Source organism: Erythranthe guttata, chromosome 7 (genome assembly GCF_056151865.1).
Source record: "Erythranthe guttata isolate IM_541 chromosome 7, IM_541, whole genome shotgun sequence".
In the NCBI taxonomy this organism is placed as follows: Eukaryota; Viridiplantae; Streptophyta; class Magnoliopsida; order Lamiales; family Phrymaceae; genus Erythranthe; species Erythranthe guttata.
The window spans coordinates 4839842-4853881 of record NC_142539.1 but is presented as its reverse complement, the minus strand read 5'-3'; the positions used below and the strand labels follow the sequence as shown (position 1 = coordinate 4853881).

Sequence of the window (14040 nt, the reverse complement as noted above, 5' to 3'; positions counted from 1 at the left end):
AGTTTTAAATCATTCAATATGGGTGAAAATTGGAAAGGAGTTTTCTTATGCTGCCTAGTTTGATCGAATTTTTATTTTATTTTAATATAATATTTTCATTCCATTTCCAAAAATTCAGATTTTAAAACACAATATTAGACAATATTATGATTTTTTAAACAATATTTCTGAATTTATTTTGAAAAAACAATCGAGTTTTAGATTATTAAATAAGGGTGAAAATTGGAACGGAGTTTTCTTACTCCGCCTATTACGATCAGATTTTTATTTTATTTAAAACAATAATTTTCATTTGGATTCAAGAAATCCCGGTTTTAAAACATTATATTATTATTTTAGACAATACTTCTAAAAATATTTTGAAACAATTTTTCGAGTTTTACATTATTAAATTAGGGAAGATTGAAATGGAGGTTTCTTATCCCACCTATTCGGATCGAATTTTTATTTTATTTTGAAACAATGTTTTCATTTGAATTCCGACGTTTGAAAGCAATATTTCATTTTTTTAAAACAATGTTTCATTTGTTTAAAGAATATTTCTCAAAATGTTTTGAAACAATATATATCAATTTTGTTTTTTTGGAATTTATATAATTTCGAATTTCAATCAAGTTTTAATTATGAAAAATCTGTTTTAACAAGACGCAATGCGTGTTGTTAAATGTCCATTTTCATGTGGTGTTGTAAATTGATGGCATGTGAGAGGCACATGCCATTTTCCATCCAACTTAACTGCAAAAATTAACGTCGGACCAATTCTGTCAAAAAATGGCATGATTAAGGACTACTATTGTAACTCCAAAATGTTTAAGGACAGTTTTGAAAAAGTGGGTAAAGTATGATGACGAAAAATGTAATTTTCCCTTTCCTTGTGCAATTAAGACTCCTTTACTGCGCCTTTTCCTCATCTCGGACGGCCGTCTCGAATTTTGTACTAAAACTCGGACGGCCGTCCCAAAAACAGTTGTTGTTTCTGCTTCTCAGACGGCCGTCCCAGTTTTAAGTGTAAATCTGGGACGGCCGTCCCATGCTATATATCTTCAGATTTTTTATATTTTCACTTTTGGCCCATATTTTCTCCAAAATTGCATTTTTGACCCCATACTTTTCCAATTCTTCAATTTGTACCTAAAATACAATAAATCAACTTTTTAAGCACCAATTATCGTTAAAACACACCAAAAGCTCAAATAAAAAGGTACGATAAAGTGGAAAAATATACACTTAACACACCCCCAAACTTGAACTTTTGCTTGTCCTCAAGCAAAATCTACCAATAAGCAAATAACTCAACTACTACATCTCATTACATAGATCAATGATCAACTTCATGTTTTCAGAACTTGTAATTATAATGACAATTCTTAGGCATTCGCAAGCTCAAAATTCAACAACACTTAGTCACTCACCATTACCAAAAACCACAATTCATACAATTGTTTTAAGCATCCAATATTTGCAAATTAAAGATAGAAAGAATTTATACTTACATGCATATGTTTGACTCCAAATACTCACCAAATTATTCTACTCTACTAATATCGAACATTAAGCTATTGGGATCATTGGGGCTTTGTGGCTTTCAATTGTTAGGCTCTTTGGTTCGAGGTAGGGAATATGGGTATATGTGGCTATTCTTCTTGAATTGAGGTGATTACGCCAAAATTTGAAAGATAAGCGTTTGAAACAATGAATTCACCTCTAAGGACTTTAATAAACTCGATTCTTAAGAGTTCAAAAGTCTCTACTTTTGCTCTTAAGACAATGGATCGAGCTTTCAAAACAATTCAACAACTAGTCCTTACTTCCCCCTTCTAGTCTCTTCTTCTTCTTTTTTTTTTTTAATATATATACATAGAAGAATATATATTTATCTCTTTTTTTTTTCTTTTTTTTTTCCGAAGAAGACGAAGGTTATTATAAAAAATTTCGACCGAACTCCAAGGGGTAATTTTTCAAGAATCTCCACTTTTCTACCTTATACACTTTGGCTAAAAGAAAGAACACCTTTTCTCCGAAGCTCAAATCAAGGTTCTAAGGATAATTTCGATAAAAAAGGTCGGCTTGAAAGGCTCAAACGGTTCAAAGAAGGCCCAAATCATATCCCAAATCACTCACTACTCAATACTTTGTATCATAAATTTCCTAAGGTGAGTTCTAAAACCGAACATAGCATGATCTAGCACATATTAATTCCAAATTTAAAATACAAAACATTCAACCAAAGCAATGCACAAAGTGTGATTCCTAGTAACAGTTCACTTCTAAGTTCCGTTGAATCGAAAGTTAAACAAACATCTAATCCTTATCACACAAAACAAGCAATCTCATCATCAAACATTGATCATCTCTCATCATCATAAATCATCAATGCATTCGACTCAAGCAATTTTTTTTTATTTTTTATTTTTATTTTTTTATATTCCGGAAAAAACGATAAAAGCAATAGAAACAAATAAAACCTAATGCATGCAAACTAAAACAAATAAGCACAAAAACATGTTTTTCACCCCCAAACTTAAAATTTTCGTTGCCCTCAACGAAATTAGCACAAAGTTTAAGGATAGAAAACACATGATTTAGTCGGAGTCGATGTGATCGGGGTGTGAGAATTGGCGGGAAAGAAATACGATTTTTTTTTTCGTGCGAATATGCCCTCTCCGTCTCTCGGATGACCGTCCCGATCGTAATTCCGACCTTAAAAATAAGAAATCAAATAAATTCATTAGAATGCATGCCTATAAAAATAAAAATAAAACATAAAATTAAAGAAAAATATGAAAAACAGTAAAGCTTGGGTTGCCTCCCAAGAAGCGCTAAGTTTTAAGTTTTCAGCCAGACTTTGCTTCTTAAAATTGTTATGTCCAATCCAAAGCCTTGTAGATTGCACATCCATCCATGAGCGCTTTCACTTCAATTGCAACCGATACAGGGATATGATTGCAATATGTCAGGGTCCACCTTAGCTTGTAGTCTTTCTTAGTTGTAATCAATTGGTACGAAGCCAAGTTGGGATCTTCATCACCCGCTCCCTCAAATCGGTACAAAAAAACCTCACGTCCGCGTATAACCTCCACTTCAAACACATTCGCCTTCTTTTCAACCTCTATTGATGCCTTCAAATCCACGTCATGAACAAGGATAATATTCTCAATTTGAGTATTTGTACTAACCACATCCATCTCCTTCTTCTCTTGTTCCGAGACATCTTTGGAGTTGAGCTCGATTGCATTGTCAGATTCATCATCCTTAAGCGTCTTCGTAATTTCTTTTTCCCTCTCATCGACACTATTTTCTAGATCTAAAGGATTTTTCTCACTACAAGTTTCAGACAGATTTTCTTTGTTGCAACCATTCTCGATATTGTCTGAAATATTTTCAAGAGACCTCTTGAGCTTCATCTCTTCCAACATTATTTCCAATCTTCGGATAGATGCTTGAGTGGATTTCATAAAATCTTCAAGGATGGATTTCCTATAACACTCCTCAATAGTGGGTCCTCGTGGCTTTGCATAATAGGTTTGAAAATCATCAAATTGCGGCTCACGATGTTGAAAATTGTGGAAATCTTGGCTTGGAGTGCTCTGCTCGTACGTGTTGGTGTATGTGTTCCAATAACCTCTGTTGGTATTATCTATGAAATTATTCGCCTTCGGTGCATACCAACATTGGTTAGCGTAATGATCTCCACCACATATTGATGGCATATCATAGGTATTTTGGAGGTATTCGCCAGACGGAAGCCATTCATATCCCGTTTGAGTTGCGCGGAAATTGTAACCTCACATCTAACCAAAGAACAAAAAATATTAAAAAAAAAATTAAAACGAAAAATTAAAATAAAAAAAATTGGGTGAATCGTGAAAATTGTTCAAATTTAGAGCTAGAATAAAATAAATAATTAAAATATTCCCCAGCAACGGCGCCAAGAACTTGTTGGCCGAAAACCTACACGCAAGTGCACGTATCGTACAAGTAATAAAGTGGATTTTTTAAGTCCAAGTATCGATCCCACAGAGAATATTTAATTATCTAATCCTAGACGCTAAATTCTACCAATTGTTTTCAAGCCCACCCTACACAGTCGAATTTGGAAAAGATTAACTAAATTAAACTAAATTAAAGCAATTTAAACACGAAAATTAATCAAAGTAGACAAGCCTAGGATTTTATTCTCCCCCCTATGTGATTATTACTCCCCCAATTCCTTCAATTATGCAAGCAATTAACCCGGATTATTAACCTGAGATGCTAAAATAATCATAACCCGCTTCCGCGTGTATTACGATTCTAATACTCTAGATTCAATTACTATATTCCTATGCAATTAATTCTAGAACACAGGATTAAGCACAAATCTCAATAATGGCTACCTAAGAGATTAACTATATTCCTATGTTAATACCACAAAGGCTCTTCTACCACAGTTCTAATTATTAACCCGATCTTCCGATTCATGCGATTAACAATAACATAAAAGCACATAAGTTGATCAAGTTCATGCACTTAATAAAACAAGTAGAAGAAATAATCCGGGATTAAAACTTGCATAAAATCATAGAATGGGGTTCATAAATCCCACATAGGGTTCCAAATAAAATCCTAGAAATAAAGACTTAGCTACTCGTAGTTCTTATGATAAAGAAAATAAAATAAATAAATTAAATAAGAAAAACTATGCTTGAATCTTTGTTGATTTTCTTTGCTCTTGAATTTGCGTCCAAAGATAGATCCCCAATTGTGTGCTTGTCTTGGTCTTATATAGGGTGGAAAATTTGGAGAAGAACGTAGTTTCCTTGTGCAATTAGGACTCCTTTACTGCGCCTTTTCGTCATCTTGGACGACCGTCTCGAATTTTGTACTAAAACTCGGACGGCCGTCCCAAAAACAGTTGTTGTTTCTGCTTCTCAAACGGCCGTCCCAGTTTTAAGTGTAAATCTGGGACGGCCGTCCCATGCTATACATCTTCAGATTTTTGATTTTTTCACTTTTGGCCCATATTTTCTCCAAAATTGCATTTTTGACCCCATACTTTTCCAGTTCTTCAATTTGTACCTAAAATACAATAGATCAACTTTTTAAGCACCAATTATCGTTAAAACACACCAAAAGCTCAAATAAAAAGGTACGATAAAGTGTAAAAATATACACTTAACAGTTTTCTTACTCTGCCTATTCCGATCAGAGTTTATTTTATTTAAAACAATAATTTTCATTCAGATTCAAGAAATCCCGGTTTTAAAACATTATATTATTATTTTAGACAATACTTCTAAAAATATTTTGAAATAATTTATCGAGTTTTACATTATTAAATTAGGGTGAAAATTGAAATGGAGGTTTCTTATCCCACCTATTCGGATTGAATTTTTATTTTATTTTGACACAATGTTTTCATTTGAAATCCGAAAATCTTGATTTTGAAAGCAATATTTCATTTTTTTAAAACAATGTTTCAATTGTTTAAAGAATATTTCTCAAACTAATTTAAAACAATATATTTCGATTTTGTTTTTTTGGAATTTATATAATTTCGAATTTCAATCAAGTTTTAATTATGAAAAATCTGTTTTCACAAGACGCAATGCGTGTTGTTAAAAGTCCATTTTGATGTAGTGTTGTATATTGAAGGCATGTGAGAGGCACATGCCCTTTTCCATCCAACTTAACTGCAAAAATAAACGGCGGATCAGTTCTGTCAAAAAATGGCATGATTAAGGACTACTATTGTAACTCCAAAATGTTTAGGGACAGTTTTGAAAAAGTGGGTAAAGTATGAGGACGAAAAATGCAATTTTCCCGCAAGTAACGGATAATATATATATATATATATATATATATATATATATATATATATATATATATTTTGCATTTTATTTATTAAAATTAAATATTTATATTTAATATTATTAAAAACTAATTATAAGTAGTATTTTATAAATTTATAATTGTTTTCTAGCCCCAAAAAAAAGTAATTTTTATTTTGGCCCCAAAATAGTATTTTCCGTTACTTGCTAACGGGCATGTGACGGCAGGGACTAAAATTGTTTAAATTTGAACTTTGAGGGTGAACTTTGTTCACTTTGGAACAAGGGGGACCAAAAGCGAAATCGGGTCAAACACGAGGGGCCAAAAGTGTAATTCTTCTTACAGTTTTATTGCAATTTGTTAAACTCACTTTTGGATTTTCTTGCCTTTGCTAGAAAATTCCGAATTAAAAAAAAAAGAAAAAAAAAGAATATAAATGAATGCAATTTTGAAATTTCGCCAATTCCGAGGAATCCAAAATCGAAATGGCTTTTGAATTCCGAATAATATTGGAACATGAAATAATTGGAACTCGTTTTTAACTTAAAAAATCATTTTAAAAACAATTTCCAATTGAATATGAAGATGGGAAAGCACAATATTCATCCCTCAAGTTTGCATCGATTTTATATTTGGTCCCTCATGTTCACAAAAAAACACATTTGGTCCCTCATGTTTCAAAAATTCAACACTTTTAGTCATTTTCATCAATTTTTCGTTATTACTAACGAAATCAAGCGTGTGACCTTTACTGCGGGTTAACGGTAAAATGATGGAAATGAACAATTTTTTTAATTATTGAAACATGAGGACCGAATGTGTTTTTTATGAAAATGGGAGGCCGAATGTGAAATTGGTGCAAACTTGAAGGATGAAAAATGTAATTTTCTCATATGCAAATACAAGGTATTTAACACACAATCGTACATATACATTCAATGGTAGAATTGTATAAAAAAGTGCAACAAGTATAACAATGGAAACAAATGAAAAAGTCATCATACAAGTGTTTGGATTTACTTAACAAGTTCCATAATCCAAATATTGTGAGGGCTGCAAACTTTTCGAAATTCTCGAAATCCAGCCGCCTTAGCCAAGGTGTGAAATTCCTTTTCTGTCCTCTCTCTACCTCCAGGATTGTGGGTCAACATAAGCACATCAGAGTGGAGAACAGTCTTTGTGGCCACACTCTTATCTGGTTCCTCTGGCATTATAAGCTCAGCCAATATCACTTTCCCATTTTCTTGAAGTGAATTATGGCAATTCTTCAACAATTTAAGACATTGTTCATCGCTCCAATCATGAACGATCCACTGCGTCGTCCAATAGAGCAACAAATAAAATTTACGATGTCGTTAGATATAGTAACGGCATTAATTTGTTCTATATATATGATCATCGTACATATATAAATCAAGTAAAGGAAAAAAAATGTAATTAATGTTTTTGTTTTCGAAATGAAGCTTACCTTCATGAAAATGGCATCTCCTTTAGGCACACTAACAAACATGTCTCCACCGATATGCTCCACTCCTGTTAAATCATATATCAATCGTTACCAAATATTTCTAAAATTTGCAGAAAATAAATTAAAAAGACGAAGTCAAAAATGAAATCAACATCGTAATTAATGTTACGTTAGCGTCCAAGTATTTCAACCTATTTTGCAGATGTTTGTCTAACTCTACTTAAAATCTTGTAAAATCTTAATCATATGAGATTTGTTTTAGGGAAAATATATTTTGTATAGCTAACAGTCCGCATCGATATTTTAAATTTGCATTTTAGACATAAAATAAACAACTTAAGAAAGTTTATACTAAAACTAGACAGTCTAGACCGGTTGGCAGAAATAAGGCGGTTGGCGAGCAGGGATAGATAGGGATAGACGGAAAAATGGAAGAAATGACAGTTTTGGGTGTCAGTGTGGTTTTGAGGACGGATAAGTTGGTGGACTGTAGAGTATTTTCAGTCTAACATGTTTTCAGTTTAATTTTTTTTTTTTTTTTTTTTTTTTTTTTTTAATGAAGGAACCCACAACCAAGCATATAGGTACACTGGGTAAACCTGCACTCTCGTATAATAGTTTGGAAACCATACAAGAGACATAAATCACACTAGGCCAATCATGTGTGACAAACTCGACCTAGCGATCATTGGCAAGGGGACTTGAACCTGGGTCAATTGACACATAACCACTTGCTCCAACCGCTAGATCATCCATTATTTTCAGTTTAAATTCCCTAACTTATAAACTGCTCGAGGGACTTTTGGCAAAATTAAAAAATATGACTGTCCTAAACTAAAAGGTTACTAGTGTCCAGGAGTTTTTAATAAAATTGCCCCTTTTTTAAAGCTTAAATAATAGATCTTTCATGAAAAAGTCAAACTCCAGAAATATATGAATCATACAAGGTCATATCCTTACGGATGTGATTTAATTTATTAATTTCTTCACAAAATATGATAATATTCGATCATATAAAAAGATAAATTAAATCCTTAATATTTTTTTTTGCTTAAGGAGCTTATAATATGCACCACAATTTACCAATCAGATCCCATACGAGACTAAAATAGAAGTTGATTTTGTTTTTGTTTTCTTTTTTGGCATTCGGCATCCCGTAATTATTCTAATTCTCAAAAAGCTTCTCCGTCATTTTTATCACCATAAATTCCCATTAGATCAAGAAGTCAACGAAAAACGAACTCATTTAGAACTCCCCAACTCGGTAATTTTTTTTTTACAAATTCACTCGTAGAAGATGTATATACTATATATATTATTTCCATCACGTCGAGATTGAAGACAAATAATTACCTGGATAAGACGGGGCATGTTGAATAACATGCGGTAAGTCGAAATTGATGCCCTTAATCGAAGGATACTTGGAAATAATCATGTTAAGTATTGCTCCGGTTCCACCGCCAACATCTACAACAGATTCGATGCCCTCAAAACCATCATATATCTCGAGTATTTTCTTCACGACAATGGTCGAATAATTAGACATTGCTTGGTCGAAAACCTTGTTGAACCTTGGATCTGTGTCACCGTACTCGAACACATTCATTCCATATGCCTTGGCGAAGGGTACACCCCCATCAAGTACCGCATCTTTAAGGTTGTCCCTAACATTATATCCAAGATTTAAATCAGATGAATTTATTTACAGAAATTATATGTAAATACATACGTCGAATAAGTTTAGATTAAATAAACGGACTAATTCTCTACTGACTAATTAATCGTTTAGTTAGTAAGATATTCGATATGTTTGATTAGATCTTGTATACAATCTGTTAAATTCTGGTATTGCATGTGATTTGGCTATAAAACTTTTTATTTAATAAATTTAGGGTTAACTGCAAAAAATCCCCTAGACTTTGGACGTTTTTGCGTTTTACCCCCTGAACGGAAAAAAGTTGCACGGGCATACCTGAACTTACTAATTTGTAGCACCGGAGTAGAAATTGTCCATTTTTAGCAAAAAGAGACCGGAATCTACAACACGTGAGAAGCACATGATTTGATCCGGGATAAATTGGTCTTTTCCTCATACACCTATTTTCTTCTTTTTTTAATAAATATAATAAATTTAAAAAAAGAAAAAAAAAAGAAAAAGAAAAAAAATATTAAAAAATCCCCTCCTGTATCATATTATACCAACAGAAGAAGAAAAAGACAAAGAAATATGAAAAAATCCTTCCTCAGCCCACCACCGTCCGCCGCCCGCCGCCTGTAATTCGCCGGTTGCCTGCTTCGTGACCCTCTTGCTAACTCTGCTTCGCAGCCCTCCGGCGCCTGTGCTTCACGGCCCACCGGAAGTAGAGGACATAAACCTCTCATCCTTATCGCCGTCGATTGGCGGTGATGCCTAGCCTCACATAATCCGGCGGTGATTCTTTCCAAATTCACTAATTTGATGTGAGGGGATTTGTACTCTTAAATCTGCCCGGCGGCAAATTTGGTGGTGGTGGTTGTGTTAGAAAAGAAATTGGCCGCGGCGGCGTCGCGAGGGGTTGTTGGGTATAGGCGGAGAAATTGGAAATTTGGACGAGGTGTTGGTGGAGGAATTGGTGGTGGAGTTGGAGATGACAGTGGAGGAATTGAAGGTGGAGTCGGTGGAGGCTTAGGCGTTAGAATAGGTGGCGATGTTGGTGGCAGATTTGGTGGTGGTGCGGCGGCGGAGCAGATGTGGTGGTGGTGATGCGGCGCCGGAGAGAGGAAGAAGACGGAGCAGTAATTTGATATCATAATTTCAGGTGGTGGTGCGGCGGTGGAGAGAGAAGTGTTGGTGGTGTGAAAATCTTCCATACCCTGTTTTGCAGCAGGAGGGAGACGAAGAAGATGGGTGAGGGTGGCCTTTTTTTTTTCTTTTTCCTTTTTTCTTTTTCCTTTTTCCTTTTTTCTTTTTTCTTTTTTCTTTTCTTTTATCTGAAAATTTTGTGAAACTACGAAATTGCCCTTTCATTTTCATGTGTGAGTTGCACGTGTGCAATTCAGGCATAAATTTTGCTATAAATGGATTTTTTAATCGCCGGTGCAACAATTTAACAAGTTCAGGTATGCTCGTGCAACTTTTTTCCGTTCAGGGGGTAAAGCGCAAAAACGTCCAAAGTTTAGGGGATTTTTTGCAGTTAACCCATAAATTTAACATGTGGTTTGAAGGGAAAATTACAGTTTATGTCCCTAAACTTTACCACTAAAAGGATTTAGGGGTAATATGTTAGACACCCCTTAAATCAAAATTAATTAGATATGGGGGACAACCTCAAATAAAATATTTTAACTAAATCCTTAGTCGTAAGTAAAATTTGAACCACATCCTTTAATTTTTATTTAACCAAAAAATACCCTTAATATATAACTAATAAAAAATCACATTTATTTTTCATTCCTTTTTTCTCTGCCGCCCACCCCACCCCACCCCACCCCTTTTCTCTTTCTCTTTGTTTCAACCGTATCCTCTCTCTCTCTCTCTGTATTTTTTTTTCTTTTTTTCTGGCAGATTTGATTGCTATGGCCGTGGGTATGGTAGCCGATGGGTTGTTTTTCTCTATCTTCCCCTTTTCTCTATTTTTTTTTTCTTTTTTCAGATTTGAGTGATAGGTGGCGGTGGAGGGTATGGTAGGTTGTTTATGGAGGCGGGTATGGTGGCAACGGCGGGTATGGTGGCTATGGCGGGTATTGCTGGACTGGTTGAGGCGGTTCTCTGGTTGTGGGGCTTGGATATGAAAACTGCTATGATGGTTGGTGGACCTAGCAGCGACTATGGTGACGATGGGTATGAAGGCGGCTATCGTGGATGACGGACTGCCGAGACGGCTATGGAGTCGGTCGGTATGGAGGCTGTTAGGGTGGTGGTGGATCCGATTACTTTGGGGAGTGGTTATGGGAAAAAAGGTAAGACGATGGCTATGGCGGCGACGCTGCTGTGGTGGTAGATCTATCGTTGTGGTTGTAGATCTAGGGTTTCATTTTTTTTACGATTTCGTTTTTTTTTACGAGTGTGACTACGAATGACTACTGTGCCTACAGATGGATGGCGGCTAGGGTTCAAAGGCAAAGTTAGGGTTTGTAAATTGTGAGTACGAATGACTATGGACAATTAGGATTACTACGGGTTCCTATGTGTGTCTACGATTACTATGGGTTCCTATGGGTGACTACGATTACTACAAGTTCCTTGGGTGTCTGTTGGTGACTATAGCAGAAAAAAAAAACAATCATAATTTTCAATAATATGTAGAATAAAAGGGGGAAAAAGATTTTTATAATACTGAAGAAAAAAAGTAAAATGAAGAACAAAAATCCGTGTTAAACATAAAAATATCAAAATTATTAGATGCAAAAATTAAAATGTATATAGCAGATTTTTTTTATAAATGCAGTTTAAAATATTACTTAGTGCAGATTTTATTTTTTGTGTATGGAGGGCATTTTTGGAATAAAATTTATTATGGATGTGAAGCAAGTTTTAGTTAGACTTGTTATTTAGTTCTAATAAGGTTTGGCACCAGGGACTTATATCTTAAGACCCCAAGGATTTATGTCCTCAAACATTTCAATCCACGAAATATATCCTCAAACTTGACACTTTTGATCACTTTATGTTCTGCCGTTAACGTCGGCAGCTAACTTCGACGGAAAAAGCACGCGTGGCTCACGTGACGTCTATGTGGCCGTTAAATGTCGAGTTGTAAAACACCCAGTGCCTACTTGGTCGACGAAACGTGATGTAGAGCGACACGTCATTCTCCTCCCCTATTTCTATTCTAAAATCCCTAATTCTCCATATCCCCAATGAACCCGTAAATCCAATCCCTAAAACCCCATTTCGAATCCTTCAATTGAGGTGAAATTCGAAAATAGCAGAATCGTCTGTGAATCCATGGCCATTTTTCGTGGTGTTTTACCAGCAAAATAGCCCAATAAACAAATGTCGAATGTTTCCTCGATTTCACTTTCATCTTCGGGCTGAAATATCATGTCTTCTTCCACTTTGTTGGGGAAGTCAGGAAGTTGGAATCCGTTCTTGGGCACTCTATTCTTGGCGAAGAAAGAATTATATGCAGCTTTGACAGGTGCTGCATGTTTTTTTTTTCCGGAACTGGTTCAGACATTTTGTCGAACACCTTCTGGACAGGTTTGAAACTGCTGAGTTGGGTAGAATTTGTGCCATCTTTACCATCCTTGTGCTCGCTTCATCGAGACCACAACGGGCACAAACATCAGCAGGCGAAGAATCACACGACCCCAACGTTCTAGAGACGGAGTTGGGAGAGTAATTAAAGTTTCCTCTAAAATCTTTTGGGAGATTGAGTTAGAGAAAATTAGTATATTCTTGTGCCACGTCAACATTTAATATTCAATATCTTATTCCACGTCACATTTAACGGCCACATAGACGTCACGTGAGCCACGCGTGCTATTTCCGTCGAAGTTAACTGCCGACGTTAACGGCAGAACATAAAGTGATCAAAAGTGGCAAGTTTGAGGACATATTTCGTGGATTGAAATGTTTGAGCACATAAATCGTTTTAGTGGTAAAGTTTAGGGACATAAACTGTAATTTTCCCTGGTTTGAAAGAATAAAATATTTTTTTTTCTTTCTTACTCGTCCCCTGTCAAATCAATACTGGAGCAGATGTTTTACTAATTTAATGAAATAGTAGCGCTGAATGGTGAGTTTTAACTTTTGTAACGGATTCGAGTATTAAAATATTGTTTTCGTCCCTCAAGTTTGCACATATCTCACATTTGGTCCCTCGTAGTTAAAAAAAACACATTTGGTCCCTCATGTTTTAATAATTTAATATTTTTGGTCATTTCCGTCAATTTATCGTTAGTCAGTCAGTTAAGTCAATGCAACACACACACTTGATTCTATTCAATTTATCGTTAGTCCGTCAGTTAAGTCAATGCAACGCACACGCTTGATTCTATTCAATTTATCGTTAGTCCGTCAGTTAAGTCAATGCAACGCACACGCTTGATTCTATTAGTGCTAATGGAAAATTGAAGAAAATGACTAAAAGTGTTGAACTTTTGAAACATGAGGAACCAAATGTATTTTTTTGTGAATATGAGGACCAAATGTGAAATTGCTGCAAACTCGAGGGACGAAAACTGTATTTTTTTTCTCACAGTATATCTTTTTCTGGAGTAACTTTTTCTTCTTTTTTTCTTTTTTTTTTTTTTTGTTGAGTAATTTCCCACAATATATCAGTGTAATTAAAAATAAAAGAGAATGTAAATGATCAAGGAAATGTAAATTACCAGCTCTTCTGGAGGACTTGATCTTGAATAAGCATCAAAAAGGGAGATACAGAAACTCCATCTTCATTCTTTGTCAAGTACTTGCACACCGGAGCTAATGAATACACCAAGTCAACGCCGCCGCCGCCGCCGGGGAGATTTCTGGGGCTGGAATTTAGGACAGAGTAACTGGTGAGGAGGCGGAGGATCCTGTCGAGCATGACGTGTGCGTGGGGATTGGCGGAGGCGGGAAGCTGGGCGGCGAGTTCCCGAGCGGAGACGGCGGCGCCGGAGCCGGATTTCTTGATGAGCTCGAAAAGGTCGAGCTCCACGGCGGTTTTGAGTGCTGCTGGGAACACCGCCGCCATGGCCAGTTGGGTGGCGAATACAAAGGCATCTTCCTCTGACCGACAATCCATAGCGGAGGTAATTGCAAGATTGATTCTATTATATTTTCACTGTTTCAG

At 35.4% G+C, this 14040-nt stretch overlaps 1 protein-coding gene and 1 long non-coding RNA gene across 2 annotated transcripts; one reads left to right on the top strand and one right to left on the bottom strand.

Moving 5' to 3' along the window:
- Window positions 1–6675: 6675 nt before the first annotated feature.
- Window positions 6676–14040, bottom strand: LOC105964669 (caffeic acid 3-O-methyltransferase 1). The gene is made up of 4 exons (XM_012989170.2): window positions 13595–14040; window positions 8633–8943; window positions 7280–7344; window positions 6676–7124 (listed from the first exon to the last, which is right to left on the bottom strand). Exons 1-4 carry the CDS (start codon window positions 13990–13992, stop codon window positions 6828–6830), a joined length of 1071 nt encoding a protein of 356 aa, XP_012844624.2. The 5' UTR covers window positions 13993–14040; the 3' UTR covers window positions 6676–6827.
- On the top strand, window positions 9437–10349 carry LOC148769034 (uncharacterized). The gene is made up of 2 exons (XR_016032155.1): window positions 9437–9894; window positions 9928–10349. It is a non-coding gene; the product is annotated as an uncharacterized LOC148769034 (long non-coding RNA).

Coding starts and splice junctions, on each gene's coding strand:
- LOC105964669 (XM_012989170.2), bottom strand. CDS start 13,992: ATGGATTGTCGGTCAGAGGAAGATGCCTTTGTATTCGCCACCCAACTG. Junction 8,944..13,594: donor CAAGTCCTCCAGAAGAGCTG/GTAATTTACATT, acceptor ATATAATGTTAG/GGACAACCTTAAAGATGCGG. Junction 7,345..8,632: donor ACATGCCCCGTCTTATCCAG/GTAATTATTTGT, acceptor ATGATTTAACAG/GAGTGGAGCATATCGGTGGA.